This window comes from Rousettus aegyptiacus, unplaced genomic scaffold (assembly GCF_014176215.1).
Source record: "Rousettus aegyptiacus isolate mRouAeg1 unplaced genomic scaffold, mRouAeg1.p scaffold_m13_p_2, whole genome shotgun sequence".
Taxonomy (NCBI): domain Eukaryota; kingdom Metazoa; phylum Chordata; class Mammalia; order Chiroptera; family Pteropodidae; genus Rousettus; species Rousettus aegyptiacus.
The window spans coordinates 164,085,397-164,113,084 of NW_023416295.1; the positions used below are offsets into that span (position 1 = coordinate 164,085,397).

At 49.5% G+C, this 27,688-nt stretch overlaps 1 protein-coding gene across 3 annotated transcripts in view; it reads left to right on the plus strand.

The window, feature by feature from the left end:
- CHST11 (carbohydrate sulfotransferase 11) overlaps window positions 1-17,175 on the plus strand; it is a 237,034-nt gene extending 219,859 nt beyond the window's left edge. For all 3 annotated transcript variants that reach the window (XM_016126991.2, XM_016126992.2, XM_016126993.2), the window contains exon 3: window positions 15,998-17,175. In XM_016126991.2, coding sequence (XP_015982477.1) covers window positions 15,998-16,852 — 855 coding nt within the window. In that variant the 3' untranslated portion in view covers window positions 16,853-17,175. The remainder of the gene's footprint in view (window positions 1-15,997) is intronic.
- The last annotated feature ends 10,513 nt before the right edge of the window (window positions 17,176-27,688 follow it).

Sequence of the window (27,688 nt, forward strand, 5' to 3'; positions counted from 1 at the left end):
CATGCCCTTCTAGCCCCAGGCGGGAGAAAGTAGAACCGCTGGCAGCCAGAAGTTGTGTTCTGGGGGTGCTCCTCATGCGTTGGGGGCTCAGGAGCAGGGAGTGGTGGGGTATGGCCATGCCCTGTGTGGCCTCCCAGGGGTCAGTGAGTTCTGGAGCAGACCCGGCTGTGCCAGGAGCATGTCCTGTGTTGGCCCGTGTGCCAGAAGCCAGCACGGCTTCTCCCGCACACAGGCATACCATGGAAACGTGGAAAACAGTGATACCGGTTACCCTCCTGACCTCCCCGGCCCTCGACCGGGTCTTGGCAGGAAATGTAGACTATGATATGTTTTCATGGCTGTTTTAACCCCTGGGGTGTTTGTGTGTGGCCTGAAAAACCAAATCACTGGACTTTCACTTTTTCAAAACGCACCTATCGTGTTTGATACTGACCTTCAAGCCCTGTCTCTGAGCCTCACACCCCCCCCCTCCGCCCCCATCTCTCATTTCTTCTCCAGTCCCACCCCGAGGGGTCAGAGACGGGAGAGATTCCGGGATGGGTGACAGGCAAGAGTACCTGTCACCTCGCTACCAGATCACGAAACACCTGGAATCGCCCCGTCCCTGTGTCCCCTCCCGTCGAGGCGGCCAGAAAAAACCCGAGCTCAGTCTGATAAGTGCCGTTCATATCAAGTGTCGTCAGAGGCATCTGCTGAATCAGGCATTCGACATCATCTGTCAAACCCTCAGTCCCCAGCGTCTCTTGGGCACCCTCCCTCCCAGCTGGCTAGTCACTCGTGAGGCCAGATGGCAAAGCAAATGCTGATTGATTATTTATTTATTTATTTATTTATTTATTTATTTATTTATTTTGCAATGATGTGAGGAATTAGAATCAGTCTCTCTCTCTCTCTCTCTCTGTCTCTCTGTCTCTGTCTCTCTGTCTCTCTCTCTCTCTCTCTCTCTCTCTCCTTTCTTTTCTTTTCTTTCTTTCTGTTAATAATACAATTGACCCTTGAGCAGCATGGAGGTGAGGGGCTTACAGGGGAGCACCCCCCACGCAGTCTGAAATCTGCGTATCTAACTTCTGACTCTCCAGAAACTTAACTCAGCCCACACTGCTGACTGGAAGCCTTGATGACTTACAGCCGATTACCGCGTGTTCTGTATGGTTCCCGTATTATGCACTGTATTCTTACAATAAGATAAGCTGGAGGGAAGAAAGTGTTATTGGTGAAACTGTAAGGAAGGGAAAATACGTCGGCATTATTTATTTTTTAAAAATCCGTGTGTAAACGCGGACCCGCGCAGTTCAAACCTGGGTGGATCGAGGTTCAGCTGCAGCAACAGCAATGACTACAGTGGCAGGTGTCATGCGCCGTGGGGCAGGTACACCCAGGGCCCTGGGGGGGGGGGCACCAGGAAGAGGGGTGCCTGATCCAGCCGCCCCTGGGGGAGCCGTGTGAAGGAAGGTCGGAGACTCCGCAGGAGTTGGCAGGGAGAGGGTGGCACCTCAGGGGAGACGGGAAGCGTGAGCCTTCGGGACGGAAGACTCAGGCCTGCACTCAGGTCCCTTAGGTGCAAGAAAGCGCAGCACTTGTGGGAGCAGCCCGGTGGGCCGGCGCGGACAATGGGCGGCCCTGTGCCAAACACTGAGGCAGGGAGCCGGGGCGCACACGCCGCCCCTGCGTGCCGAGCTCCGGAGTCTGGGCTCCTGCCGAAGGCAGCAGAGACACGTCAGAGGCCTAACACTCAGGAATGGTGGAGTCAAAGCTGTGTGTAGAGGGACCGTCCGGTCCAGAGGGGCCCCAGGCTGGGCGCCCCCAGCAGCAATCAGGCTAGAGGGGAGGTGGTTTGTGCCACGGTTGTCAGGATGGGGAAAAGTGGCCAGGCTGTGGGGAGCGCATGTCCCGGGGTCTGGCAGGGCGCCTGGGGCAGACAGCAGTGCCATTCCCAGATGCGAGGACAGGGGGAGAGGTGGGTGGCAACTCACTTTCAGATACTTGGAGTTTGAGGTTGCGATGGGCTGGCGCAGGGGTGATGACCAACGGGAAAGCGAGACCATGCTTCCTTTCTCTCCAAAGTCCCCCCCTACAGAATGGTCGTTCTTGGCTCTCTGAAAGGTCTGGGGAAAGAGCATTCCGTGTGGGGAGGCAGGAAATTCAGCCACCCAAGATGAAGTGAGCGTACTGTGTTCACTGGGAGGGAGGGAAGGAAGGATGGAGAGGAGGAGAGGGGAAGGGAAGAAGGGAGGCGTGAAGAGCGGGGAGGGAGGGAGAGGCATTTTGCAGAGGAGGTTGCTGAGAAGAGGCCTGTGACTCACAAGCTCACGCAGCCGATGCCTGGCCTGGCTGAGCTGTAGCTTCACCCCGAGGCGTCCAACTTAGTCCCATGTATTTCCAGATGTTTCTGGTTAGCAGTTTCTATAAAACTCAGAAAAATGCCCCACCCGTCTGGATTCTGGCCCGTTTGAAGAGCACCCAGGCTGGCTGAGCTGTGGCAGAGCCCGGAGAAGCAGGTGGGCCGCGGGCTGGGCCCTACGTCAAGGGCCTCTCTGGGAGCCCGTGGGAACAGCCCGTGGGGACGATGTGCGCCTACGCAAGGTGTTAATGTGGTAAACGCTCCACTCTGCCCCGAGTTGTCCATGTGGCGGCTTCACAGAGGCCATTTCAACTCTGAGCTCCATTCGGATGCCCGTGGAAGACAGGGGCTCCTTTGAACCCCCTTAGATTCCCCCAAACAAAACTGAGGGATGTGCTAGAAGTCAGTGTAAAACACCCTGAAACTTTGATTTATGTTTTCTTCCTTGAGTCTCTTGACAGAAACAGAATACGGCTCCAAGAGACAAAAAAGCAAAAGCCATGCCCCATGCCTTACACGATCAAAAGTAGCATCTTTGAGTATAGAATTCGATTTCCCTTTAATGCCATTTATAGACAGTCTTTACAGGACACGCTACCTAAGCGATTAGTTATGGGGAATTTTTAAAACTCCATAACAACTTCAGGAAGGGAATTTAATCAGAGTTTCCTGAGCGCTTAGTTCAGTAATCATTGCCCGAGTGTCTTCCGTGCACCCAGAGTTGAAGCCTGCCTCCGTGAGGTAGATCCGGGCTGTGGATCAGCTGGTGTGCTCCAGGCTTTTCCCAGTGGGGATGATAGAGGTCACAAAGGCAGATAGCTGAAGGTCAGCCTCGAGGTCTCTGGCTTGGGCCCAAGGATCTGTGCTTTGGAATCGGACCGCCGCCAAGATCAAGTCTGGATCCCACTGCCTTCAAGGTGTGGCCCTGAGCTTTGTGTTTAAGCTCTCTATGCCTCGGTTTACTCATCTGTAACGTGGGGATAACACTTCTCAGGTCACTGTGAGGACCTGAGGTTGTCAAGTGCTTAGCAGAATGCCTGGCCCGTGGCAAATGCCCAGTGCCCTCCCCTCTCATTACCTGGCCACTTCCCACGTGACAGCGGGCTGCGCTCCAGGCCCAAAACGTCCAAGTGCCTGGCGAGTGCTCTGAGGAAGCCCATTCAGGATATTCTTTGAATTCTCGAAGTCTGTAGGATTCTCAAACCATAAAGCTGGCTGGGCTTCCGCTTTCGTGCGGCCATGACTCTCAACAAAGTGAACGATAGGACGGCTACACTGGTTTCGCTTTCTGGGCCTCAGCGTCCTCATCTGTAAAATGCAGGTGTTAGTCTACGCACGCCTCACAGAGTTATCGGACTCAGAGACGATGAGGTACAGCCCCAGCCCAGTAGGTCTGCAGCTGCCAGGAGCGGCCATCATCACCATCGCGACTCCACATTGGACCGTCCGGCCTCCTGCTGTCACTCTGGTTCCCATTACCCACGACATCATTGAAGGATGGAGAGTTCCCCATGGGAATAAAGAAGCAGGCGCCCCCGCATACCAAGTTTATTTCTCAGTCCTCTTGGTCCACAGCCAGGCAAGTGTCCACTGCCACGTGGAGCGCCCCTCTCCCAGCCTGGGGTCTTCTTGTCCAGGACAGGTCCACCCCTGTCCTGCCAAATATGCGATCCCCCGTGGGCCTGGCACCTCACCTGCCGCATGACGAGCACTCACTAAACATTGACCTCAGTAATCGCAACCCCTGGTTTTTGTCCTTCTACCTGAGCCTGCAGGCGAATTTGTGTTTTTCTGTTGTCAGGCTACCTTGGAGTTGTAGACTAGTTAACAAATGATCAGGTCATCCACACTCTTCTAGATCATTCTGTTTGCCCAGTGCCTTCCTCAGAGCAGGGCAGGAGACACAGGAGTGGAGGAATTCCTGCCTCCTCTTGAGTTTCTGTAGTATTCCTCACTCCTCTCGAGTGGCTGGTTTTCATGTTTTTCAAAAGAAACGGGAATAGAGGAAAGGGACTCTTTCATCAGGTGGTTTTGTGCCCAGGGCCCAGCCTGGAGAAATTGCTGAGCAGGGGAAGTGAAAGGTGAGCCACGGGGAGGGGACTGCCATGGCTCTTTTTCCTGTGAAGGTGGCGGTGGCCTGTACCCAGGTGTTACGAGGTACCTTTGCTCCCTGAAGCCAAAGGGCCTTCACTGGAGGTTTCAGTCACCACAGGAAGTAGATTCACCCACGAAAATCAGCTCCTCCCGCCTCCGACCGGGACCCCACTTGCTTTTCTGAACCTCTCCATTCATTGCTTTGGCTCAGAGAATGCCACTTAGTGTATAAAAAAAGATTCCCAGCGGCCCTCCTTGCTCCACAGTGTAATTATGTCTGCGCAGCTTCCTTTCCGGAAGGCCTGGCGTTGGGGCTGCTGCAGCCTCCCCTGGGCCTCGCAGGCTCAGCCAGCTTCAACAGATCGGTCTGGCCCTGTCCCTTTGGGCGCGCGGCCCGTGCAGAGGTACCTGCTCTCTCCTTCTGCTGTGTCCCTGTACTTCCTGTTCCCCGACCCCACCCCCTGCTTGTGTGGCCTTCTTTCTGCCCAGCTCACAACTTCCGATCTCTCCAGCCACACACGAACACTCCTTTCTCGGGGAAATAATTCCCCACGGAGGAGGGACGGTGCCACCTGTGCCCTTGCTCCGTCCCTACACCCGCCTCCTGGGATAACGAGCTGCCACTCACACGCCCCAGCGAGTAACTCAGCTCATCAGCTCATCGGATCGTTCCCACCGCCTTTGAGGCAGGGGCTGTTGCTTTGCCCGCTGTGCAGATGGGGAGCTAGAGACTCGAGGAGGTCAGGAAAGCCCCCGGCCTGCAGGCCAGCAGGCGCCGGGTCTGCCGCCAGCGTGCCCAGTCCCCCCACCGCGTCAGCACTTGTCAGCTGCCACACTGCGTTGCGATGTTTTCCTTTCCCCGTCCGTGACCCCCGTTAGCGTGTGAGATCGCTCCGCGAAGACAAACCTTATCCGGCTTCATCCTGCTCCCCCGCCCCCACCCCAGCGCCCTGTAGTCGGTTAAGGCTAAGTATAAAGAGCGGCTGCCCAGTTGAGATATGCGTCCCACAAATGGAGAGCAAGACTGGGGGAGGTCAGCGGCCCACTGGGCCGTGGGGCAGGGGCGAGCTGACCAATCCATATACCACGGGGGGCAAAGTAGGCCCCGTAGGTGGCAGGCGGGGTCAGCAGGAGGCCAGGGAACCGACCGTGTGCCTGCCTGCCAGAGGCCAGAGCCCTTCCACGCCGCTCGGGAGCCTGTGGGCGCGTGCAGGCCTGAGCCTTCGCTCCCACTGCCGAGCTCACCGCTCTTTGGCTTCCACCCAGGGCGGGCAGGGGGAGTGAAAGGACAAGTGACATCAGCCACTCTCCCTCCTCATCAGCATCTTAGACCAGAGGTCGTTACGGAAGGTGAATACGGAGGGTTCCTCATCATTTCGTTACCACGCTGGCCCGAGCGACGCCCTCGTAGCTGTCACCTGCGCACCCCGCCCCACACCACCCCCGCGCGTTGAACGTAGAGGGAGCTATTTTCACCATCACGTAGGACCTGAGGAGGTCAGCGCCGCCGTAAGCCCATTTTACAGGTGGGAATACTGAAGCCCATGTTAAGTAACTTGCCCAAGGTCCCCCGCAGGGAAGTATTAGAGCCAGATTTCAACCCCAGGCTGCTGCCTGGCCGCAGTCTGGGTTCTAAGCCACTCTGCCCCTTGATGGAAACAGCTGCAAAGGACACTTCCCCACCCCCACCCCAGGAAAGAGCCTTGAGCTTTGAATATTAATTGTGCAATGAAGAGCAGCTGTGGGCCAGGGGATGTACTTAGTTCTTTGCGGGCTTTATCCCTTTAAACCTCACAACGGCCTTTAAGGTATGCTATCGACTCCCACTTTACAGATGAGGAGACTGAGGCTGGGAGGGTGGAAACGATTATCCCTAGGTCATGAGGCTAGTCACGGGTGTTGACAGGATTCATGTCCAGATGTGTCTGCCTGACTCCGGCGTCTGACCTCTGACCCCTGTGTCAGGTCAACTGAGCAGAATCCCAGACTTCCTAGGCAGAGTAAGAAACAAAATGTTCTCCATGTTTGTTCAGTATGTGTTTAAGAGGATCAGGAAGATACTGATTTTCTGTAAAAATCCTATCCTGAAATTGATTCATTTATTTTCTTCCCCTGGCCCAAACAGGGTCACTGCTCTTTAAAAAAAAAAAAAAATTGTCAAGACTTTTCCCAGTTCTCACCTCGCTTGTAACGAGCCTTCTGTTGATGGAGATTGCATTAAATCTGTATAATACTTTAGGTAATAAGGTTCTTTTAACTATGCTGATTCTTCCAATCCAGGAACACGGATTATCTTTCCATTTCTTTGTGTCTTCTTCAGTTTCTTTTAATAGTGTCTTATAGTTTTCAGCATAGTTTTCACACGTTTCGTTAGGTTCGTTCCTAGGTGTTTTATTCTTTTTGTTGCAATTGCAAAAGGGAAATTTTTTTTTATTTCTTTTTTTGACAATTCATTATTAGAGTATAGGAATGCTATGGATTTCTGAACATTGATTTTGTATTCTGAAACTTTATCTATTTGTTTATTGTTTCTAGTAGTGTTTTAGTAGAGTCTTTAGGGTTTTCTATATAGAGAATCATGTCATCTGCAAATGGTGACAATTCGACTTCTTCATTTCCTATTTGGATGCCTTTTATCTCTTTCTCTTACTTGATTGCACTCGCTAGGTCTTCCATTATTATAGTGAATAATAGTAGTGATAGCGGACAGCCTTGTCTTGTTCCTGATCTTAGAGGAAAGGTTTTTAGTTTTTCATCATTCAGTATAATGTTAGCTGAGGGTTTATCATATATGGCCTTTATTATGTTGATGTACTTTCCTTCTATACCGATTTTAAAGTGTTTTACTGGTAAATAGATGCTCTATCTTGTCAAAGACTTTTCCCGCATCTGTTGATATGACCTTGGGATTCCCCTTCTTTATTTTGCACATTGACATTTTGCAAATGTTAAACCATCCCTGTGTCCTGGGCCTCAGTTTTGCCATCTGAAAATCAGAGCCTGGTATCAGGTGATCACAGAGGTATTTTCCAACTCTGAAGCAATATGTTTCAAGGACTGTAGGGGTGTAACTATGATCAGGATGCGGCAGCTGGAGACAAAGGGGCCTGGGCAGAGGTGATGGAAATGGCTCCTTTGGGGTCCCAGGTTTGTTGGCAACTGTGCCGGGGGGAGAGGAGGAGTGGGCAAGGGTGGGAGTGGGACTTGAGGCCTCATCTGCAGAGCCGGCTCAGCCTGTCTTTGTGAAAGAAGGAAACAGACAACATGCCGAATGAAAGCCCATGAGAATGGCTCACGCGTACCTTTTGAACAATAGGGAAATGGGGTATTGTTGAAACATTGCTACTTGTCTGTCAATCCATAGTTCGCTTACTCTGAAATTTCATGCGTACTGTACAGTCTGCTAATACATATTAATAGCTAATCTCGACGTACCTCGAAAATTGCCCTTTAGATCTCCAATTTGCTTAACAGCTGCCAATCCAAGTTGCTTCCAATTGCCTCTATCCGTCACCTGTGTCAGTGAGATATCGAATCAGCACAAGCCAGGCGTTTTGCATGGATGACAAATGTGTTTGACATTAACTGCGGAGCACGTGTAAACACAATGCTCGTTCAGCAGTTCTCAAAATGGGATGCAGGACCATCAGCTTTGGAAGTGGCCTGGGAGAATCACTCGGTGGCAGCAAGCAAGAGCAGGTTCTCAGGACAACCAGACGCACCGAGTCGGAATTTCTCAGGAGTCCATATTTTACCAAACACTCCCTGTGATTCTTACGTGCTCTGAAGACTGAGAACGGCTGTTAGGCAGAGGAAGGCAAAGCAATACACTCGCTCTACTGCCGGCCACTGATGCAGTAACCCTCTGTAGTATGTACAATGAGAATCACAGTTTACTGAGTGCCCACTATGTGCCGGACACCACGCTCGTGCTTTCCCTGTGGCTCTCAACGAGTCCTCAAAACAACCCAGAGAGGGAGACACCATTATTGCCCCCATTTTACAGATGAGGAAACTAAGACTGAAGAGGTCAAACAATTTGGTCAAAATAAGAGTAGTGGAACATTCTGGTGAGTCTAGGAAGGGAATCAGAAAGAGAACCAACAGAGAGTTGCCCCAAGGAGGGAGAGAACAGGAGAAGCTGGGGGGCCTTAACACCCTGCCTCTAAAGAGCATCACCCTTTGGGAGGCTCATCAGGGTGGGTGGGGCCCTGTCGCCGCCTCCGCGGGGAAAGGGGTGAAGAGTCTGAGGCTGCGCAGAGGAACACGCCCCCCGCCCCTCCCCCTCCTGCCAGTAGTCAGCATCCGTCCGCAGATGCGCATTCTGCCCACCCCCTAATTTCTGACTTCCCAGGAAATCCAACCTTCCAAGCGGTGTGGGAGCGGTGTCCCTTCCCCATCATTGTCCCTGTTCCGAGCCACCATTCATCAGAAGCCCGTCCAGCTTGGCAGCCGCCCCATCCCTGTTCCTGTGCTGCTGCTCCCCCCGCCCGCACCGGCCCAGGCCTCCGGAAGTCCAAACAGCTGATCCGACTGGAAATGAGACCGTCCAGCTGCACCTGGCCGCACTGAAAGGGCGCCCTGGCAGCACGCACCCCACACCAAGCCCTGCAGGGCAGCCCTTGGCACCAGGTCCCTCTCCCAAGATTCCCCTCCCACTGTTTCCTGGCCTCGCCAGATGCGGGGAAAGTACCAGTTTCCCCACTTCATCAAAGGCTGTCGCAGCCACCCGGAGCCCATTTCCATCCTTCGCTGAGAGCCCAGCTGCCTCTCTCTTGGCCTCCAGCCTCTGGGCTAATGCTGAGCTCCCTCCGGGCGGCTACAGGTGTAGGCACCAGGAAGCCTACGCAGCTTCATCAGCCATATTATGACCTTTAAAATCCCTACCATCCCAAGTCATTCATTCATGCATGCATTCCTTCATCCCTTCGCTCATTCATTCATTCGACAGAGTTTTGAATGTCTAGTTATGTGCCTGGCACTGGGGATACAAGAGTGAACAAAAAAGTGAAAACTGCCTGCCCTCTCGAGAGTTTACATTTCAGAAGGGAGAGACGCACGGGATAAGTACGTACGTTGTGATGAGTGTTAGAAAGTGAGTTTTACAAAGAAACGAGAAGCCGGGCAACTGGGCGGAAAGAGCTGAGGTTCCGGTGATTTCTGTCAATGACCGTGAGCTTCCATGGTTGCATTCTGGAGCTCCGGCAGTCTGGCCCGTTCCGCCCCGTTCCCCTCCACGGAATTGCCTGCTGGTTCCATTAACTGAGCAAGGCAGCTGGGCTGGAGGAAGTGGGCCCTCAGAACAGCTGTCTCCAAGAGGGCCCCTCCTTACCAGCCTTTCTGTCTTCAGTTGCCTGGGCAAGGGCACTAACTGGCGGCCCAAAGAAGTACGGTGTGGCCCACATCATTAAAAAACATGTTTTTGTTTTGTTTTTTTAATTGTTGCTAACATTTAAGAATGTAGAGATTACATATGAAATCTGGTTTTCTGGCTTCTCTTAAGAAATTAAAACATCTTGAAAGACCATGACGACATGGTTAGATTTTAAGTGAGTGGCATCTCTCGGCTTCAAGTGGCCCAGAGGGTAATGAAGTGTGTGACTCTAACCCAGGTCACCAAATTTAAGCCCCTCATACAAAAGAAGTACTTTAACCACAAGCTTGAAACAACACTCTACTCACTTGTTTCTGCCCACAGAACTCCTAAGCTTAAAATGCAGTTCAGGGCCTTAGCTCAGCCATAGCCTGGTCAGCTGATCCCGATCGGCCCCGGGCCCTCAGTCATCAGCATCTCCTGCACCCCTGCCTCACCTTCTGGGGCTCGGAATGCTTCCCATCATTGCGCCTCATCCTTCCTTTTGCTTTGCAAGTGCAGGAAAAGCTTTTGCAGCTTCTCATCCCGTCTTTGCAGTCAAACAGGTGTTTCCCTAGTGACAAATTGAACTCTTAAGAAACCAATTTCCCTGGCAAGGTTAATGTCAGCTAACACAGAATCACTTCTTCCCTAAACCCTATGAATTTTGCAACAGATTCAGACCAGATTATTTCTTTAAAGGCCCAATCTTTTTCTCCTTTTCTAAACGTGTAAGTTTTTTTAAGCATTGTAAAATTCCCCGTGGTCCCCTATGGACACACCCAAAGAAGTCTCACAGCTGTGGCCATGTAGATGTTTGACCTTTGGCCCTGCAGAATGAAAAGCCACTTCCTCAAATCTGAGGACCAGTGAGGTAAAACTCACCCAAGACCACAGTCTGTGTGTTAGTTTATAGCTGCTGGCATTGGAGCCTCTAAGGCCGTGGTCCCCACCTGGCAGCTTTGGAATTCCCGGGGAGCTAACCACACTCAAAGCAAGTACATCAGGTCTCAGAGGTGGGGTCCAGGCCTCAGCGGTGTTGAAAGCTCCTCTGATTTTTACAATGCACGGTATTACTGGGATCTGACCTGAGCTTCTGGGGCCTTAACACAGGTGGGACTCCTCACCTAGGGGTCCATTTCCAATTCTGCTATTCTTACGTCGACAACGTGATATCCCATAAATAGCTTCTCAAGAAAAACCCAAATAGGTGGTGCATCATTTCAGATAAAATTAAAATAATAACTTGATTTCTAAGATTACTGGACTTGTTTTATCCGAGATGCCTGAAATAAAAGCTCATGAAAAGTAACAACAACAAAAAATAAAATAAAATAAATAATAAAATAAAAGAAAATAATAAAATAAAATAAAATAAAATAAAATAAAATAAAATAGCTGTCCTGTGATCCCAGTGAGTGGCCAGGGTTGAGACTCAAGACTCTCGTGGCTGGAGTTGGTGACTCCTAGGTGGGCGTGTAGACCCTAGAGGGCCGCACAGCGCAGGGTCTCAGAACACAGGCCACCTGGCTTTAAACCCCAGCCCCAGTTTCTAGCTCCTTGATCTTGAGCCAGTTACTTACTCTCCCTGGCCCTCGGTTTCCTCATCTGTACATTGGCAATACTAACGGTATTTATCTCCTAGAGCGAGAGGGTAAACGGGCCAGGACAGTGCCAGTGATCGGTTCATGGGAGCGAGTACGAATGTGTGCCTCTTTTTGCTGTGGATGTGGTTTCTTCCGTGATTCCTCGTGACTAGCCTTTTTTTTTCCCGAGAGTTTAGGGACTTCTGTAGCAGAAAGAAACATAACATAATCACAGCAAGTGAGAGCATCCCCTAGTTTTAAAATCGACAGGATGATGGCAGTGCAACCGAGAAGCTGGAAAGGGTTTTGTATTAGGATTTTCAAGGGTAGAAACTGAGGCCGGGCCCGAGCGGATGGTTGTTAGTGGCAAACTTTGCCAAGCCTCCCTCACTCGATGCTTCCAAATTTACCTTTTTCTCTGTGTTTCCACTTTTGTCCAGGAGACTGGCTCCTCCTTCTGTTTGGTTTCTTGTGTCTAAGAGAAATTGTAAACACCACAGAAGACATTTTAATTTAAGGGAAACCAGCTTTTCTTCTTCTTAAGATGAAACACAGTAAAGTTTTAAAGACTTTTTCAAACAGGCCCTAAATTTGGTACTTAAACTAATTATAGCTGCCTTTTTAAAATGTCCAAATTAAAAATAGACATCTAAACGAGAATACGGGACACGGCCCAGAGCCTGTAGCCGTGTTCACGGTTTCCTAGAATCAGCCTTCCTCTGACCTAATTTATACTTTTGGGAGATGAAAGGGAGATGAAGGCAATCGAGGCTGGAACTGGAGGCAGATCTAGGAGTCTCCTGACAGCAGATGGCGAACCCGGGTCTGTGTTCTATAATTAAGAATAGCTGTGAATGGGGGAAAGACATTTCCACCTAGTGTAATGCTGCGGTCCCCAAAGTGTGGTCCCCAGAGCAGCAGCACCAGCATCACCTGGTGTGATGGGCCGAATTGTGTCCCCTTATCCCAAAGTCACATAAATATGGAAGTCCCCAGTATCTTTGAATGTAACCGTATTTGGAGATAGGGCCTTTAAAGAGGTGACTAGGTTCAATCAAGCCCATTAAGGTAGGTCCTAATCGAATAAGTGTGGTGTCCTTATAAAAAGAGGAAGAGACAGCAGGCACACCAGGCACCAGTGTGTGCCGAGGGACGGCCACGGGAAGAGGCAGCAAGAAGCCGACGAGAGAGGCCTGAGAGGATGCCGACCCCGCCCTCACCTCCAGAAGTGTAAGAAAATACATTTCTGTTGTTGAAGCCGCCCGGCGTGCGGTATTTTGTTGCGGCAGCCCGAGCAATCCAGCGCACCTGGGAACGCGCCAGAAATGCAAATTCTCAGGCCCTATCCCTGACCTGCCTACCAGACTAGAAGCTCAGGGTGGGTGGGACCCAGCCAGCTGTGTCCTCATAGGCGCTACAGCTGATCTCCATGTGTGCTGGTGGTTGAGAACCACTAACATGAAGTATTAAGCCCTGGCGGTAGCCAGCCTCCCAACCCCCCACCCCCATGAGAGGCATATTTAAGATGTCTCTTAAATAGAAACCTTCTCGTAGGCTCTGGAGACGTTCCCGTGGGTTCTTTAATGAGATGGTATATGTGAAAGTGTTGGGTAAATGCTGGAATGGTCTGTGGACTTCAGGTGGCGGTGAATTGTGACACAGGCGTGCGGTCAGTCGGGGAGCTGACCCCTGGAGATTCTACAAGTGAGAGTCTTAAGCGCGTATATTTGTCGTTTCCTGTTTCCGTTTTGCACTGCATGTATGTCCTTTGTTACGGTATTTTCAAATACCTTTGAGAAAGGAAAAAAAGCGGGGGGAAGGGGAGAAAAAGGGAGTGAAGTTGGAAAGAGAATCCGTCTCAAAGCTCAGATAATTCCCAGACCAGCAATCGAACCCCTGCTTCATAAAACTGGTAACACATGGCGAGAGAAGGTGGGTGTCCTCTTCCGGTGACAAGGAAGGAAGCTGCTTCATCAACGAGTCCTCCGCAGGCTCTCGTCTTCCTGTTGCCCCGTAGCTGTGGGTCCCTCGCGTAGTTCCCAAACGGATGCTCAGGGAACCTCTGCCCCGCTGAAGAGTCATTGACTATTACAAAGCCCTGCTTGGGGACTAGTGTGGGAGGGACGCGGCCGGATTCGCATTGTTGGTCCCACCCCCACCCCCCAAAGCGCTGGCACTCTCTCTTGGTTTGCTTCCTTCCCTCGAGTGTGGACATTTCCATTGGTGATGGCATCTAGTTCGGAGACCTGCTGGGCAGATCAAAGAGGATGTGTTAGATAACGTATGAAGGTGCCTCGCACGGAGTGGCTCCTGCCGGCTGTTGTGTCTCATGCTGTCTCATCGTCCCCATCACCATCGTTACTGTCATCGTCATCGCGGGGACCGTGAGGGGAGGCAGTTACAGAGCTCTGATGCAGGGTGTAATGACTTCCCGCCAGTGGCCCGGTAACTCACCATCATACCTAATTTAGGCCCATGCCAGTTGCCCTGTGCACATTTCAGGACGAATTATACAGATTGTGGGTCAGAGATGGAAACATAGAGCCAGCTCCTGGAGTCACACCCAGGCCCCTGGCTCTATCCAGATGGTTTGTGGCGGGAGAGGGAAGAGTTTCATAGATCCCTCTGCACTCCCAGGACTCAAATCCTGCCACAGAGTTTGGCCCGGAGGGGACAGTGGCTCTGCGGCCCTAAGTCCCTGTGAAACTAGCGGCCACCGGACTTGAGAAAACCAAGCATGAAGTAGGCTGGGTAGCTGTGTGATGAAGGATGCTCATCCAAAGGAGGGAAAGATTCTTTCACTCGCGTGGCGGGGGAGTGCGCTGGGCCTTGAGGGACCGTTGAGTTTAGACCAGCAAAGATGGGCAGAGGAGAATCCCAGAGTGTTTGGGCCCAAAGGGAAGAGAGTGAGGTATCAGTTTCTCTGGAGCGCCTTTCACTCCTTTAGGAGGGAGGAGTGGGAATGAGGCTGGAGAAGTAGGTTGGTGCCGGGCTGTGGGGGACCTCGAAAGACGAGTGGCTGGATGGGGAGGCAACCAAGGCACCGTGTCACCCGCAGCCCCAGAGCGGCAATCCCATAGCCCTGGAGCCCCGGGGTCTCTGTACCTTTCACCGTAATTAATGTTCATTATTTTTCTACATTTAAAAGAAGAGCCACGTCGCACATTCAGGAGGGCAGAGGGGGGCATGGCATTAAGCCAAAAATAATAAGGTGTCAGTAATAAGGAGACTCCATAAAGGTCTCTGAGCCTCTGGGTGTCGGACACCAAGACACGGCACGCCTCCTAGTCTACGTGGACTGTGAGGACTGGTTCAGACTGGGAGCGAATGGCCTTTGGGCAGAAACTGTTGCTCCAAGAACTTAGAGCAGCACACACGACCTCCCTTTGGCCCCTGTTGAGGCTGCCGGCTTTCTGGCCTGGTATCTCCTGGGCTGTGAGCTTGAGGAAAAGGTTGTATCTCCCATTGGTGCTGAACAGAGGGCCCGGTACATCGTGAGGTCTGCACACACGTTTGAATAGACAGATCAGTGGTTGGATATGGCGGAGAGGAAAAGCTCAAATGTAATACAGGCAAACGTCCAACTATTTGGGTTGCAAACGATAGACTCCAGACTCAAACTGCCTAACGCACCGAAGCAAATGTATTAACTAATGTAACAAAAGCCCAGGAGCTGGGGGTCTGGTTTCAACAGCATATAGACCTAGGCATTCAGATGATGTCACTGGGAATACGTCCCTCTGTCTGTCTGCTCATCTTTCCTCGGTATCCTTCCTTCCCAGTCTTCCTCTCCCTTCACGGTGGCACTCTACCTCGTTCCCAAGCTCCAGGCTGCCATTCTCACAGCTCAGCAGTTTGCGGGAAAAGGGAACTGAGGATGGAGAATGGGTTTCCAAAGAAAAATCAAGGCACTGATACCAGGGGACGCAAAAGGCGACAGATGTCCATAATGCTAGGCTTGTGGAAAAACTGGCTCCCCTTGGTTTCAGATAAAGCAACCAAATGCCGGACCGCCATGCTTTCTTCCTACTTCAGGACGATGGGGTAGTGGACATCAGAGAAGCGTGAAAAGTAGGCAGCTCTGGTTGCCCGGCAGACCTCGGTTTGAATACTGGCTCTGTCTCTTGCTCACTATATGATCTTAAGCTAGTAGCTGAACCTCTCCGAGCCTCCCTTCCCTCTTTCTTCTCAGCTAGACTGGAAGCTTCATGAAGGCAATTACTTCACTGTACTGTTTTTTATTACTGTAGCCTCAGTGCCTGGCGGCAGGTTGTCCGGCACAATAGCAGGCACTTGATATTGTTAAATAAATCAACACCAGTTCAAGTTGGTCGCACAGAGAAAAGAAAAACCGCCTGCAGGTTGCTCTAGTCAAACGCCAGGCAAGCAGAGGGTGGTGGATAGTTACAGAGTCGATCATTACTCTGCAAGGGGAGTGTGGTAGAACAAAGAACAATGGTAGTGGAGACAGCTGATGGAGAATTAGAAATGGAGACTCAGGCCGTTTAGTTGTCCGCCGGCTGCCTTGGCGGCCTGCGTTGGCCGTCGTGGCTATGGGTGTGGCCAAGCGGAAACATCCCCCACGAGTACTGAATTCTGGTTCCTCTTGTGTCCCCTCTGCAGCTGGAGCTCTCCAACACCGCCGTCCTGCACCAGATGAGGCGGGACCAGGTCACAGACACGTGCAGGGCCAACAGCGCCACGAGCCGCAAGCGGCGGGTGCTGACCCCCAACGACCTGAAGCACCTGGTGGTGGACGAGGACCACGAGCTCATCTACTGCTACGTGCCCAAGGTGGCCTGCACCAACTGGAAGCGGCTCATGATGGTCCTGACCGGCCGGGGCAAGTACAGCGACCCCATGGAGATCCCAGCCAACGAGGCCCACGTCTCGGCCAACCTGAAGACCCTGAACCAGTACAGCATCCCCGAAATCAACCACCGCTTGAAAAGCTACATGAAGTTCCTGTTCGTCCGCGAGCCCTTCGAGAGGCTGGTGTCCGCCTACCGCAACAAGTTCACCCAGAAGTACAACACCTCCTTCCACAAGCGCTACGGCACCAAGATCATCAAGCGCCAGCGGAAGAACGCCACCCAGGAGGCCCTGCGCAGGGGCGACGACGTCAAGTTCGAGGAGTTCGTGGCCTATCTCATCGACCCGCACACCCAGCGCGAGGAGCCCTTCAACGAACACTGGCAGACCGTCTACTCACTCTGCCACCCGTGCCACATCCACTACGACCTCGTGGGCAAGTACGAGACGCTGGAGGAGGACTCGAACTACGTGCTGCAGCTGGCGGGGGTGGGCAGCTACCTGAAGTTCCCCACCTACGCCAAGTCCACAAGAACTACTGATGAAATGACCACAGAGTTCTTCCAGAACATCAGCTCAGAGCACCAAACGCAGCTGTACGAAGTGTACAAACTCGATTTTTTAATGTTCAATTACTCAGTGCCAAGCTACCTGAAATTGGAGTAAAAGGGGAGGGGGGGGCGGGGAGAGGGAGAGAATCATGCTTTTTAATTTAAGATTTTTATTTGTCAAAAGAATTATATGGATATTGGGTTATTTTGTAAATTAATATTTCTTCGGGGATGATGCTGCAAGCGGCATAGTGAGAATTATTTAAAATCCGTAGTCGGGAAGGACAGCTGCTTTTGCAGGGGAAGAGGGTGGGTGTCCTCGGTTTGAGACGTGAACCCTGCAACGCCGTCTCACAGGTTTCCTCGTGTTCCGGTGAATTCCATGAATTGTGCATTCCATAAATTCTAATTAATATTATTTATAGTTATTTAAACGGGCTCTTTGTATTAGACTTCTTGTTGTGGCAGCGAAATTCTCATGTCTTCGCAGAAGAAATCTGCGTTTCACCCTGTGCTTGCTGTAGCGCATTCGGGGGCGTGAATGTTCTTCTCACACTCATGGAGTCACTGGGGGATAACAACCTTTGAGATGTGTGCTGATGCCACCATGCTTGAAATTCTGCTGGAAGTAAATAGAAAGAGGTACCTCGGCAAGGGACTAATTCTAAACCAATTTCCAATCAACCGAAAAGTCCCTTGCACTAAAGAAATGTGATTTTCGCCCCCCTAAGCCAAGAAGAGAGCTGATTGTAGCTTTTTTCCCCCCACCAGAATTAGTAATCTGATAGAATAGGCTTTTTTAAGGAAATTTTTAACTGGCAGTGCCAGTTGTGATGAACAGGAAGTGGCTGTCGCTTTATAGTCCACAAGTATTTATTGAGCAACTACTATGTGCTAGGGCCTCATTCTAGGCCCTGTGGGTAGAGCATTGAACAAAACCAATAGTCTCAGGCCTCAAGAAGCTTTACATGGACACAGAGCATCCAGCTTGGCAATTAGCAAACCCCTAATATTTTTTTTAACCCCCTGATATTTCGAACTTAACATGAGGTTTGGACTCTTCATAAGCAGAAGGTCCAGGACCCCTACACATTTGGATTTTTCTGTGGCCCAAATTTGAAAACCACACACTTGGAGCAGGTCACTTAACTTGGTGAGTAATCCAAGCCCAGTGCCCAACACAAGGATGACAAAAATGTTTTCTATCATGTGCCCGCTCCTATTTATTAGTAATGTCTGCCTTCAAGCCCCAGAACAGATTTAGCAGCCGCCGCATAGACGAGTGCTGTGAGCGATTAGTAATGTCTGCTTTGGCTGAGGACGGAGAACTTCGGCCGTGTGCAGTGCCTCCTCCTGGCGTCTCCAGCCCGGCAGCCACGTCTCCGTGCGGAAGTGTCGTTTTCCCCTCTTGTCATGTAGAAGAGTGAAATGCTGTGGCAGGATTCCTGCCCTCGGGGATCGCAGTGGTCTGGCGTTTCTACCCTCCATGAAGGTCGCTAGAAGTGGACTGCTGGTACACCCAGGTACATGCGTACCGCGCCCCTCCCCCAAGTCCTCCCAGGGCTAAGAGACCATGGGCACCTTTGTGACTCTGCCATGCATGAGCAGCGAGGACAGCCTTCTGTGATGATGTCCATGCCCCCTTTCCTCTGGAAGGCTTAAAACGTCCACTTCCTGTTCTTTGCTAATTAATACCTGCACACGCTTCTCATTTCCAGCATTTCCAATGCCTCGGCTGAAGTTTGAGCCACATCCCTCTTACAGCTAGTGAATGAGTTGGTAGCAGATACTGTATATAATAATAATAATAATAATAGTTCTAATAATAGGGGTGGGGTGGGAGGGGGATATGGGTAAGTTTTGCTTTTATGTTTTGTTTTCGATGCATTATATAGCCAAGGGGCCAGGGGGGGAGAAGAGTATTCTAAAACAAACAAAAAAAATGAATAATTTATTCACAGAAACTATTAAAATTGTATGGTAAAGCTCAGAGACAGCTCCATGAGCGGCAGCTGCCACATCTCACAGAGAAAATTATTTTACTGAATGTGAGTGAGGTGTGCACTGGAGAAGGTGGTCGAAGCTATTTATAAATGTATACCTTCTTCCAAGCTCTTTCCGCTCGTGAAGGGCACAGCAACGTTACCCTTGATGAAGAGATATTTACACAACACGTTTTACCAAGTAGAGTGACAGTCTTCAACTGCCCCTGGAATTGGGAGTGTGGACCCTATTTTCAGGCAGGGGACATTGTCCTCAGAAATAGGGTTTCTGCTAGTGAAACAGGTTGTCCGGCATATTTTAATATGTGCTTTACAGAACAAAGATTCTAGGGAGCGTCAAGTTCATGTGGTGCAAAATGAGAGTTTTGCAGTTACAGGTCTTTGGCAAACAAAGTTAAGTCAGTTTCCTTTCTCCAGGACTTTTCAGAATCTTGAATGTGTGCCGTACGTTGTGAACCCCCAAGAGTTTATTGAGTCGGTAGCATTTCCTGAACTTCCGTGAGCAGGATACCCCGTTTTGCAGGTCATCTCACAGAGCTAGTGGTCTGCAGAGCATACTTTGGTTAGACTGATTTAGCACTTCCGAGGTCTTCAAGGAATAAAACAGCTTCTCTTGCCTCCCTCCGACAAACAAAAACAAAACAAAAAATTTAAGAGTACTGCAGTATCCATCTGGTTTATAGCAACAGAGATACTTTACCAAATGAATTGAACTTTTCCTTACGTGCAATGGTTCTCATCTCAGATACTACCACGAGCAACGATTCCATCTCTCCCACGCGGAGTGGAGGAAAGTCTCGGGTGGTATGGACGGGAGGGAAGGGGAGGGGCGTGCAGAGGGGACGCAAGGCCGCAGTGGTCCCCCTACTCCTCAAGCCTTAGGTTGCTCAGTGCAAGCAGAGTGAGCTCAACCCTTGAGCGCATCTTCAATTCCATAGCTTGGAATTGTTCACCGTGTGCTTTTTGCCGTTCCCGGGCTTTGCATTCCCATGTCCATCTTTTGATCAGCTATGCGAGCGAGCTCAGTGCTGTGCGCAGATCGTCGTCTTTCATTCATTTTCTCTCCAGTGAGAGAGATTGTCCCTCAGGGGAGGATACGTCAGTGTGATTCTGCAGTATGATTCCTTCTCATGTTTTGTTGCCTAGTCATAGTTTATTTTCTGCTGGCATAAAAAAAAATTTTTTTTAATTGATTTGACTGTTTTTGCAGAATAGACAAAGTATTCCGTGTCCTTGGTTAAAAAGAATCTGTGGGCGAAAAAGTTCCTGGAAAACAAAACTTCATGTTTTTTTTTTTAAAAAAACTTTGAAAACGCTTTCTATCGCATGCTTAGCCAGAGAAAAGTACAGGCAGATGTCCCATCTCCGAGCCACTTTTCAAGGGTACTGCTGTGTTTTCAAAACCAGGTAGAGTCAGGGTAGTATTTACAAGAACATTTCTTTTTACCTTCTCCTTTTGGTTTGGAAAACTCTAGAATGTTAGCCACAGGGTTTGAATTCCTGCAGCTTCTCTGGATCCCCCTCTCTGCCTCCCAGCTGGTCTGGGAAGAAAGGCAGTCTGCTGACCTGTGGTGTCTCAGAGGGGACCTTCCTTCCTACCTGTCCACCAGGTGAGCTTTCCCTTCCTGCTTTCTCGGATGTCACAGGTGAGCAGTGGAAACTTCAGTCGGACCAGTCCCTCTGGTGGCAAAAGCATGGAGACCCAACCGTGTGAATCTTGCTAGTAGAAAGTCCCCAGAACAAAAGCAAGTCCCCAGCGCACTTAGCTAGAGGGGTCTGGACCAGTGCTGAGGCTATGATTGCACAAGTCCCTGTTCTAACCTGGCAAGAAGCCAAGGGACTCTGCCCTTGGTGGCAAGTGCTCGGAGCTCAGCTCTCTCAGCCCGGTCCTCCCCTACACATACGCAATCGAGCTGCGATGATCTCCGCAAAGAATCCCTTCCTTGCCCACCCTTACGTCAGCAGGGCTGACCTCATTGCTCTCCTAGGTTCCCACAACCAGCATTTCCTCCAGTCATGTCCCATTACAGCTAACTGGACCTTATGAACAGGCGACGGGACCTTCTACAATTGGCTTGACTGTTGGCTGTTAGCAGGCAAATTTCAGTCTGCTGCTCTGTCAGGTACAGAAGGGGCTGCCCGTACTATTTTCTCATGAGCATGCTCAGTATGTCATATGGGCATATAAGTTAACATCTCTGTGGAGTGTGATTTTCTTTTTTTTAATATTTGTATGCAGTAGAGGGCTTGTTGTAGAAAACTCTCCCTGTATCTTACTGTACTGTTCAAGAAAGCTGAATTCCACATTGCCAACAAAAGCGTAAAATGTTCATGAACCCTCCTCCAGGAAAAGCCATTCAAGCCTGATTATTTTTCTAAGTAACTTCAATTAAATTGAAGGAAAAAAAAGGTGCTTCTCTCTGTGTATGGTTTGTTCATGGCTCACTGGCAAAAGACTGTAGGGGTGGGGCGGGCCGTCTTCCTTTGCCTGTGGGGGGTCCTGCTCGTGTGCATCAAAGAATGGAGACAGACAGATGCCGACCCCATTGGCAGGCTTGGCCATGGTGAAGACCACCACAGATCCAAACCCTCTCTGTGTAGTGGATGAATGGGACCTTTCTTCATTCCATTTCATCCGTAAGCTCTTTGTAGAGTGACGTGATGGAAGACCCACCATGATCACGCAGCTCTACCGCCGATGTGGAAAATAAGGAAACCGAGGCACCAAAGGGTTAAATGGCTTTGGTGACAGTGGCGGTGTTCAAACCCGGGTTGACGCGCCTTCAGAATCCCATGCTTTTGGCACTGAACGACACCCCTTTCTGAATGACTGTCCCGCCGTCTACAAGTTACGGTCCTGTTCTTCAAGCCCCAACTTCCCAATTTTAAATCCATTGCTTTTCTGATGCCCCGTATAGCTTCTTTCAGCTCCATTAATGGATTTTTTTTTTTACCTTTACTGATAAAAATGATTGATTTATATTTTGCTACAGAAGAAATCATACTCGAAGTTGTTTCTCTATTTTATTGTATTCTAATTTCTTAAAATGTATTATCTAAACATCTTTACGTGAGAATATTGGATTAGAAAGTATATTCCATATTTCAGCCATTCCAGACATGGTTTATAATGTCCGGTCACCAGCCAGTTCTCATCGCCAGTGGCCAGGCTCCCACCCATTCCTGGCGTCGTCACTGTCTTCACTCTGGTCCCATATGGTTAGGAAACATCCAGACCATGGGGCTCAGCTGTCCTAAATTAATGGAAAACGTACTTCCTCTTTCGTACGGTGAGGAGATATAACTTTGTCGTGGCCTGTCCCTGTCTTATTTGGGACCTTGTAAAGGTCAGTGTGAAGCGAGGCTGGACAAGAACATCCCCAGTCTTCGTTTACTCCCCTTGGAGTAAGACTGAAATGCCCTCTCGTCAGTAGCCAGCTCATCAGTCAATGTTTCTGATGGTGTCACAGGTGCCCGCTCTCTGACACTGCAGAGAGATATCAAGCTACAGATATCATGGAACCTGTGGCCTACATTGCCGGGGTCAAGCCAGGGTGAGGTTATTATTGATCCACCACCAAGTGAACAAAAATAGCACTGGCCAGAATGATTAGTGTGCAATGCCAAAGTGTCCTTTCCTGGGAAGAGCTTACCTTTCTCGAGTTATGTCTTTCCTACGTATGTGATATCCGAATAATTCTTATAATGGTAGATGTAAGCCCCAGAGTGATTTCGAACTTTTTCTGAAAAGACGATATCCATAAACACCAGGACCCATTGGCCGAGAATGCGTTCGAGACATGAAGTAAGGGGCAGAAACTCGACAGCTTGATGGAGGACAGAACTCTGGGAAATTCCCTCCTGCGGTGCAATTCCGAGCTTCGCACAGCTGGTACCCACGTCCCTGCTGGCACATTTGTATCTCTGAGGTCTCATGATAACTCACAAGAAGCTGAAGATCGGTCTGTATAGATTTACTCGTAGATAGTTTATCAGACATCTTGGGGTCTTGGGTGATGGACATTTCCAGGATAAAACAAAAAGGGGCATTCTAGCAAAAGTGACTTGAGAAAAAAAACAACAACAACCTTTTCTCCATCCCACAATCCTCTCCTAACCCCAGCCTCGTCCCCCACGTCATAGCAAGCTGTAGACAGAACAGTCAAAATGGAAAGCAGCCTGCTTACTCCAAAACTGTAGCTGGCTAAGAACTGTTCGCAAACACTGCCTCAGTCTCTTCCTCTGAAACGGGAGACAGTACCATCCGAATAATGCCAAAATTGACATAAATAAGAATGACCTTGAGGTCATTAGCTCGGGTCATCCATCAAGGAGTTGCTTATTATCTAGAAGTGATTACTTCCTGTTTGGGCTTCAGCGTCCCCATCTGCAAAATGAAAAATTCGAGCTATATCTATGGTTTTAAATTTTTTTTTGAAGGAGTCCCTTAAATTATTCACGTGTGCTGAGCACTCATGTAAAATAGATGAAGCAGAGATGTTGGGATTGAGTAGTTTGAGGCCCAGTTGAACCTGTTTTTTCCAGTAAAGTTCTTATGGACTTCTCTGGACCACGAGGGTTCTAAGGAACACAGTTTGAGAACCACTAAGTCGGATGACCTCTGAGTTTGACATTTCTCTAACAATCTACACAAATCCTCTTTTGCGGCTCATTCTGTGGCTTTACACCAAAGAGATAGATTAACAAGTAGACGGCACTATTGATTTCGAAACTACTTCGAGAAGGGAGTTGAGGCAACAGCATTGGAACGAGATTAAGATGGAAGAGAAGAAATATGGAAAAAGAAAAATTAGAAGGTAGAAGCTGATGCAGGAAAAACATAACTCGCACCCAGATTCAAGATGGAAACCAAAGTTTACACTCCTCTTTCCAAATGGTCTGCTGGGGAAGCTCAGGCTCCAAATTCCTACAAAGCCCCATTAATTTGAAATACAAGAGACCAGACTGAAAAAAACAGTCTCTATTCATCTGCTTTTTATTTTTCAATGCTTTTTAAAAAAATAATAATAGGGTGTCTCGTCATGAGAGAACAGCAAGGGCCTTGGATCTCACGTAGGTTTGGACAAGCCAGCGGCTAGAGATTTGTGGCTGTGTCCATGTCCAGCCTTGGCCCTTTACCTGCCAGATCAAGCCAGAAACAACTTTCCTCCTGGAACCAAACTGGCAATAGAATGAAGGAAAAATGCCTAAAGAAGAAAGAACTGTGACTTAATAGGAATGAGACCTGTACACTGTGAGTCTTTGCACAGTAAGCATTATAAGTCTTGGATATGTCTGCTTTTGATGTGGTCTTACCAAAAATATATAGTTCCGTCAAGAAAGCTGACCATTAACGTGGCTAACTCTTATTAATTCATATAGTTTGTTACGTGCCCTTGTAATGCGTTAAATGCTTTCCTCGCAATAATCGAGGCAGACACTTGTTACTCTTTTCACAGAAAACAGAAAGCAGAAGATCCAAATAGTTAAATAACTTCCCCCGAATGTCTCATCAAATAGGTGGCAGACCCAGAACTCAGTCCAGGTCTGGCTGACGCCCTAGCCCACTGGAACCAGCACCATGGGTGGGCCCAGACAGGAGGCCGGAAGTCTCAATCTGGGGACGATGATGATGCTACAGACATGGAGAGAGATTAAAACTTCAGCCAAAGTGACCGAAACTGATGAAGTACAATTGAAAGACACTAAGAGAGGATAGAGCAAAAAGCTGGAAGACTCAAAGGGTAAAGTTCAGGCTAAAATAGTCACGGAAAACAGAATGATCTGTCCAAATAGATTAAGTTTCTGCCTGTGCTGTTGAGACAGGAAAAACTCACACCAATATCACATTTAACTCCTCTGACACCAGATGTGGGGGTGGGTGATCCCCACAACAAGCAATTCCCTGCGACCAGCTGGGTGTTCTTTAATTGAACTCACTTCTGACACTATTGACCTGGAGATCACGTCAGATCCCATAGGTTAAGGGCTCGGTCCTATGAGACTGTCCCCTCTCCTCATTTCAGTTGCCAATTGCAAGCCCAAGTCATCACCTGTGTTTCTGACCAATCGGCTGTAAATCAGAGGTTCCCAGCACCCCCTCCTTGGGCTCGATTAATTTGCTAGCACAGCTCACAGAACTCAGGAAAAGAGTTTCCTTACTGCTTACCAGTTTATTATAAATGCATGTGATAAAGGATACAGATGAACATCCAGATGGAAGAGACATGGGAAGGGGCGTGGAGCTCCCATGCCCTCCCTGGGCATGCCATCCCCATGTGATCACCTACCCAGGAGCTCGTCAAACCCCATGCTTTGGGGATTTTTATGAACGTTTCATCACTTAGGTACGATCACTCTTTAACTTCATTTCCGGACCCTGTCCCCTCTCTGGGGAATGGAGGGTAGGGCAGAAATCCAGGCTTCTAATGATACTTCGTTCTTTCTGGTGATCGGCCCCCATCCAGGACCCCACCAAGAATCACCTCAGTAGAACAAAAGATATTGCTATCACCCAGGAAATTCCAAGGGATTTAGGAGCTCTGTGCCAGGAACAGAGGTGGAAGGCCAAACGTTAGAACAACAGATGCTCCTAGTGCACTTATCGCTTAGGAAATTACGAGGGTTTTGGGATTTCTGTGCCAGAGACAATATATATATATATTCTACTATCTCACAGTTGTCTATTACAGGGTTTTATCTGTTATCTTGCCAAAACAGCTGGACTGATAACCAACTAATTTTGACAAACTATTCAGAAAAGTTGAACTTCAAATAATACCCAGATGGCAAAAATTAACCTCATATTGGGCGCAGAGGAGGCTGTGAGCCTAATGAACGGAACGCAGAAGCCGTAAGTATTCTGATGACCTGGACAGATCAAGCCAACCTGGGCTTTGCACATAAGCCACAAACCAAGTTTCAAAGGCAGCTGTTCAGGGTGAAGACGTTGTGTTCGAGCAGCTCTTACATAGCAACACTGCATAGTACACCCTGGGGTGAGGGACGAATGAGCTCTCCGGACAGTGCAGAGAGGCCAGACAAAACAGGTAAAGAGAGAAAGGCTGGAGAGCAGGTGGGAGCATCTCTGGGCAGAAACAGCTTTGGATGTCCATCAGGCCTCTGGCCCGCACGGTCAGGCTCCCTGCAGACCCGCCCAGGTGTTACTCTAGTTCTGGGGCAGACCTCCTGTGAGCTGAGTCCTAAGCTCCCCTCCGACTCCTTCTGGGAACCCACAGATGCTAGGAGACACTTTCATTGAGGCATTCAAATATGTGTTAAGCATCTGCCTATTTCGACCCCTGTGCAGGATGCCAAGAATATGAGGATTCTTAGGACTCATAATCAAGTGGGGAACACAGACATGTTAGCAGGTAGTTATAGGGTCGTCAAAATACACAGGAAGATGAAACATCAGACTCTCCCTGGGAAAGGAGTGATCCAGGAGATAGAAAGTGAGGGGTTTGGAGCTGCGAACTCAACCGGAGGTGATTTTGCCCCCTGGTGGACGGATCTCTGCAACGAAGAATGGTCTGGCTCAAAAATACTGAGGTTGGAAAGCCTCGAATGGGAGAAATATTAAGAGGGTCGGACCTGTGGCTTTTAGTAACTGAATGGACGTGCAGGTGTGGAAGAGGGAAATGAGGAGGCAAGGAGGACGGGCACATCGCTGGCCGGGGAGACAGTGGCTAGAGACTAGGGCCAATAACGGGGGGCAGGTCATCAGTCAAGAGCAGGTGCCTGGGGAGGCTATGACTTCAGAATGGGGCGTGCTGATTTAAGTTCACGTGGGACACTTAAGGAAAGATGGATAAACGGGTCTAGAACCTCACTACTCAAAGTGTGGTTTGCAGACCAGGAATATGGATATTACGTGGGAACTTGCTAGAAATGCAGTGTTTCAGGCCCTACCCCAACGCTCTAATAGTTTAAGAAGCCAGGTGATTCATACTCATATTCACGTTTGAGAAGCGTTAATCGAAAGTACAAGAGACAGTCTAGAGGCGGGGTTGTTTCTCATTTTTTGCTTATTATTCCAGCAACCTTGCGGCATGAGCGTGATCAGAGTCCCTGTGTCTGCTTGTACAGGTCGGGCACTGCACAAGGTGCCTGGCTGAGGATGGGGCTGACATGTACCCCGAAGGATGGGATGCATTCTTCTTACCCTGCTTGCCAAGGTATGGGCACAGGGACTGTGACCACCCAGAAGGTGTATTGTTCTAATTTGCGCAAAAGCCCTGTAGCCTAACAGTGGCCCTGGATATAATACAGTTCCACGTCCCCTTATCTGCAGTTTTGAAATCTACAAAACCCTGAAAACCAAAAGCTTTCACAGATTTGCAGCAAGCTCAATCTGCAGCAAAACCTGACCTTAACTAACATGAGACTAATTACAGTCTTTATTTATCCCACTTACCATGAATATATATTTATACATTGTCCTGCAGAATATATTAATGTGTTTTCTTATGGGGTATAGCCTCATGCCCTACTGGAGTATTAGGTAATACATGCGATTTGTACAGCATTCTTTTTCTAAAATGTAAAAAATTCTGAATTCTAAAACACATTCGATCCAAGGCATTCAAATGAGAACTGTGACTTTGTTCTCGCTGAGCCTCGGAGAACTTAAGCACATGAGGGAGCCAAGGCTCAAAACTCTGTGCTCCTTCTGTATCACACTGGTTCAAGAAGCTTACTGAGTAAGACACTGATTACTGCACGGCCCGGGTCCCTCCCTCAGAGGCAATGTATATTCGCAGACAGAACACTGGGTCAGAGGTGCAGGAGCCGCCTTTTGTGTGGCTCTCACGGGACACCATGCCACGCCCTGCACTGGAGCGTCACATTTCCAAATGAACCTCCAGCTGTCCTGACAGCGTCGTCCAAAGCCAGATACCCTGTGATGGAAGCATCTAGCAACTTCAGCCTCCTTGGCAGACACGGAC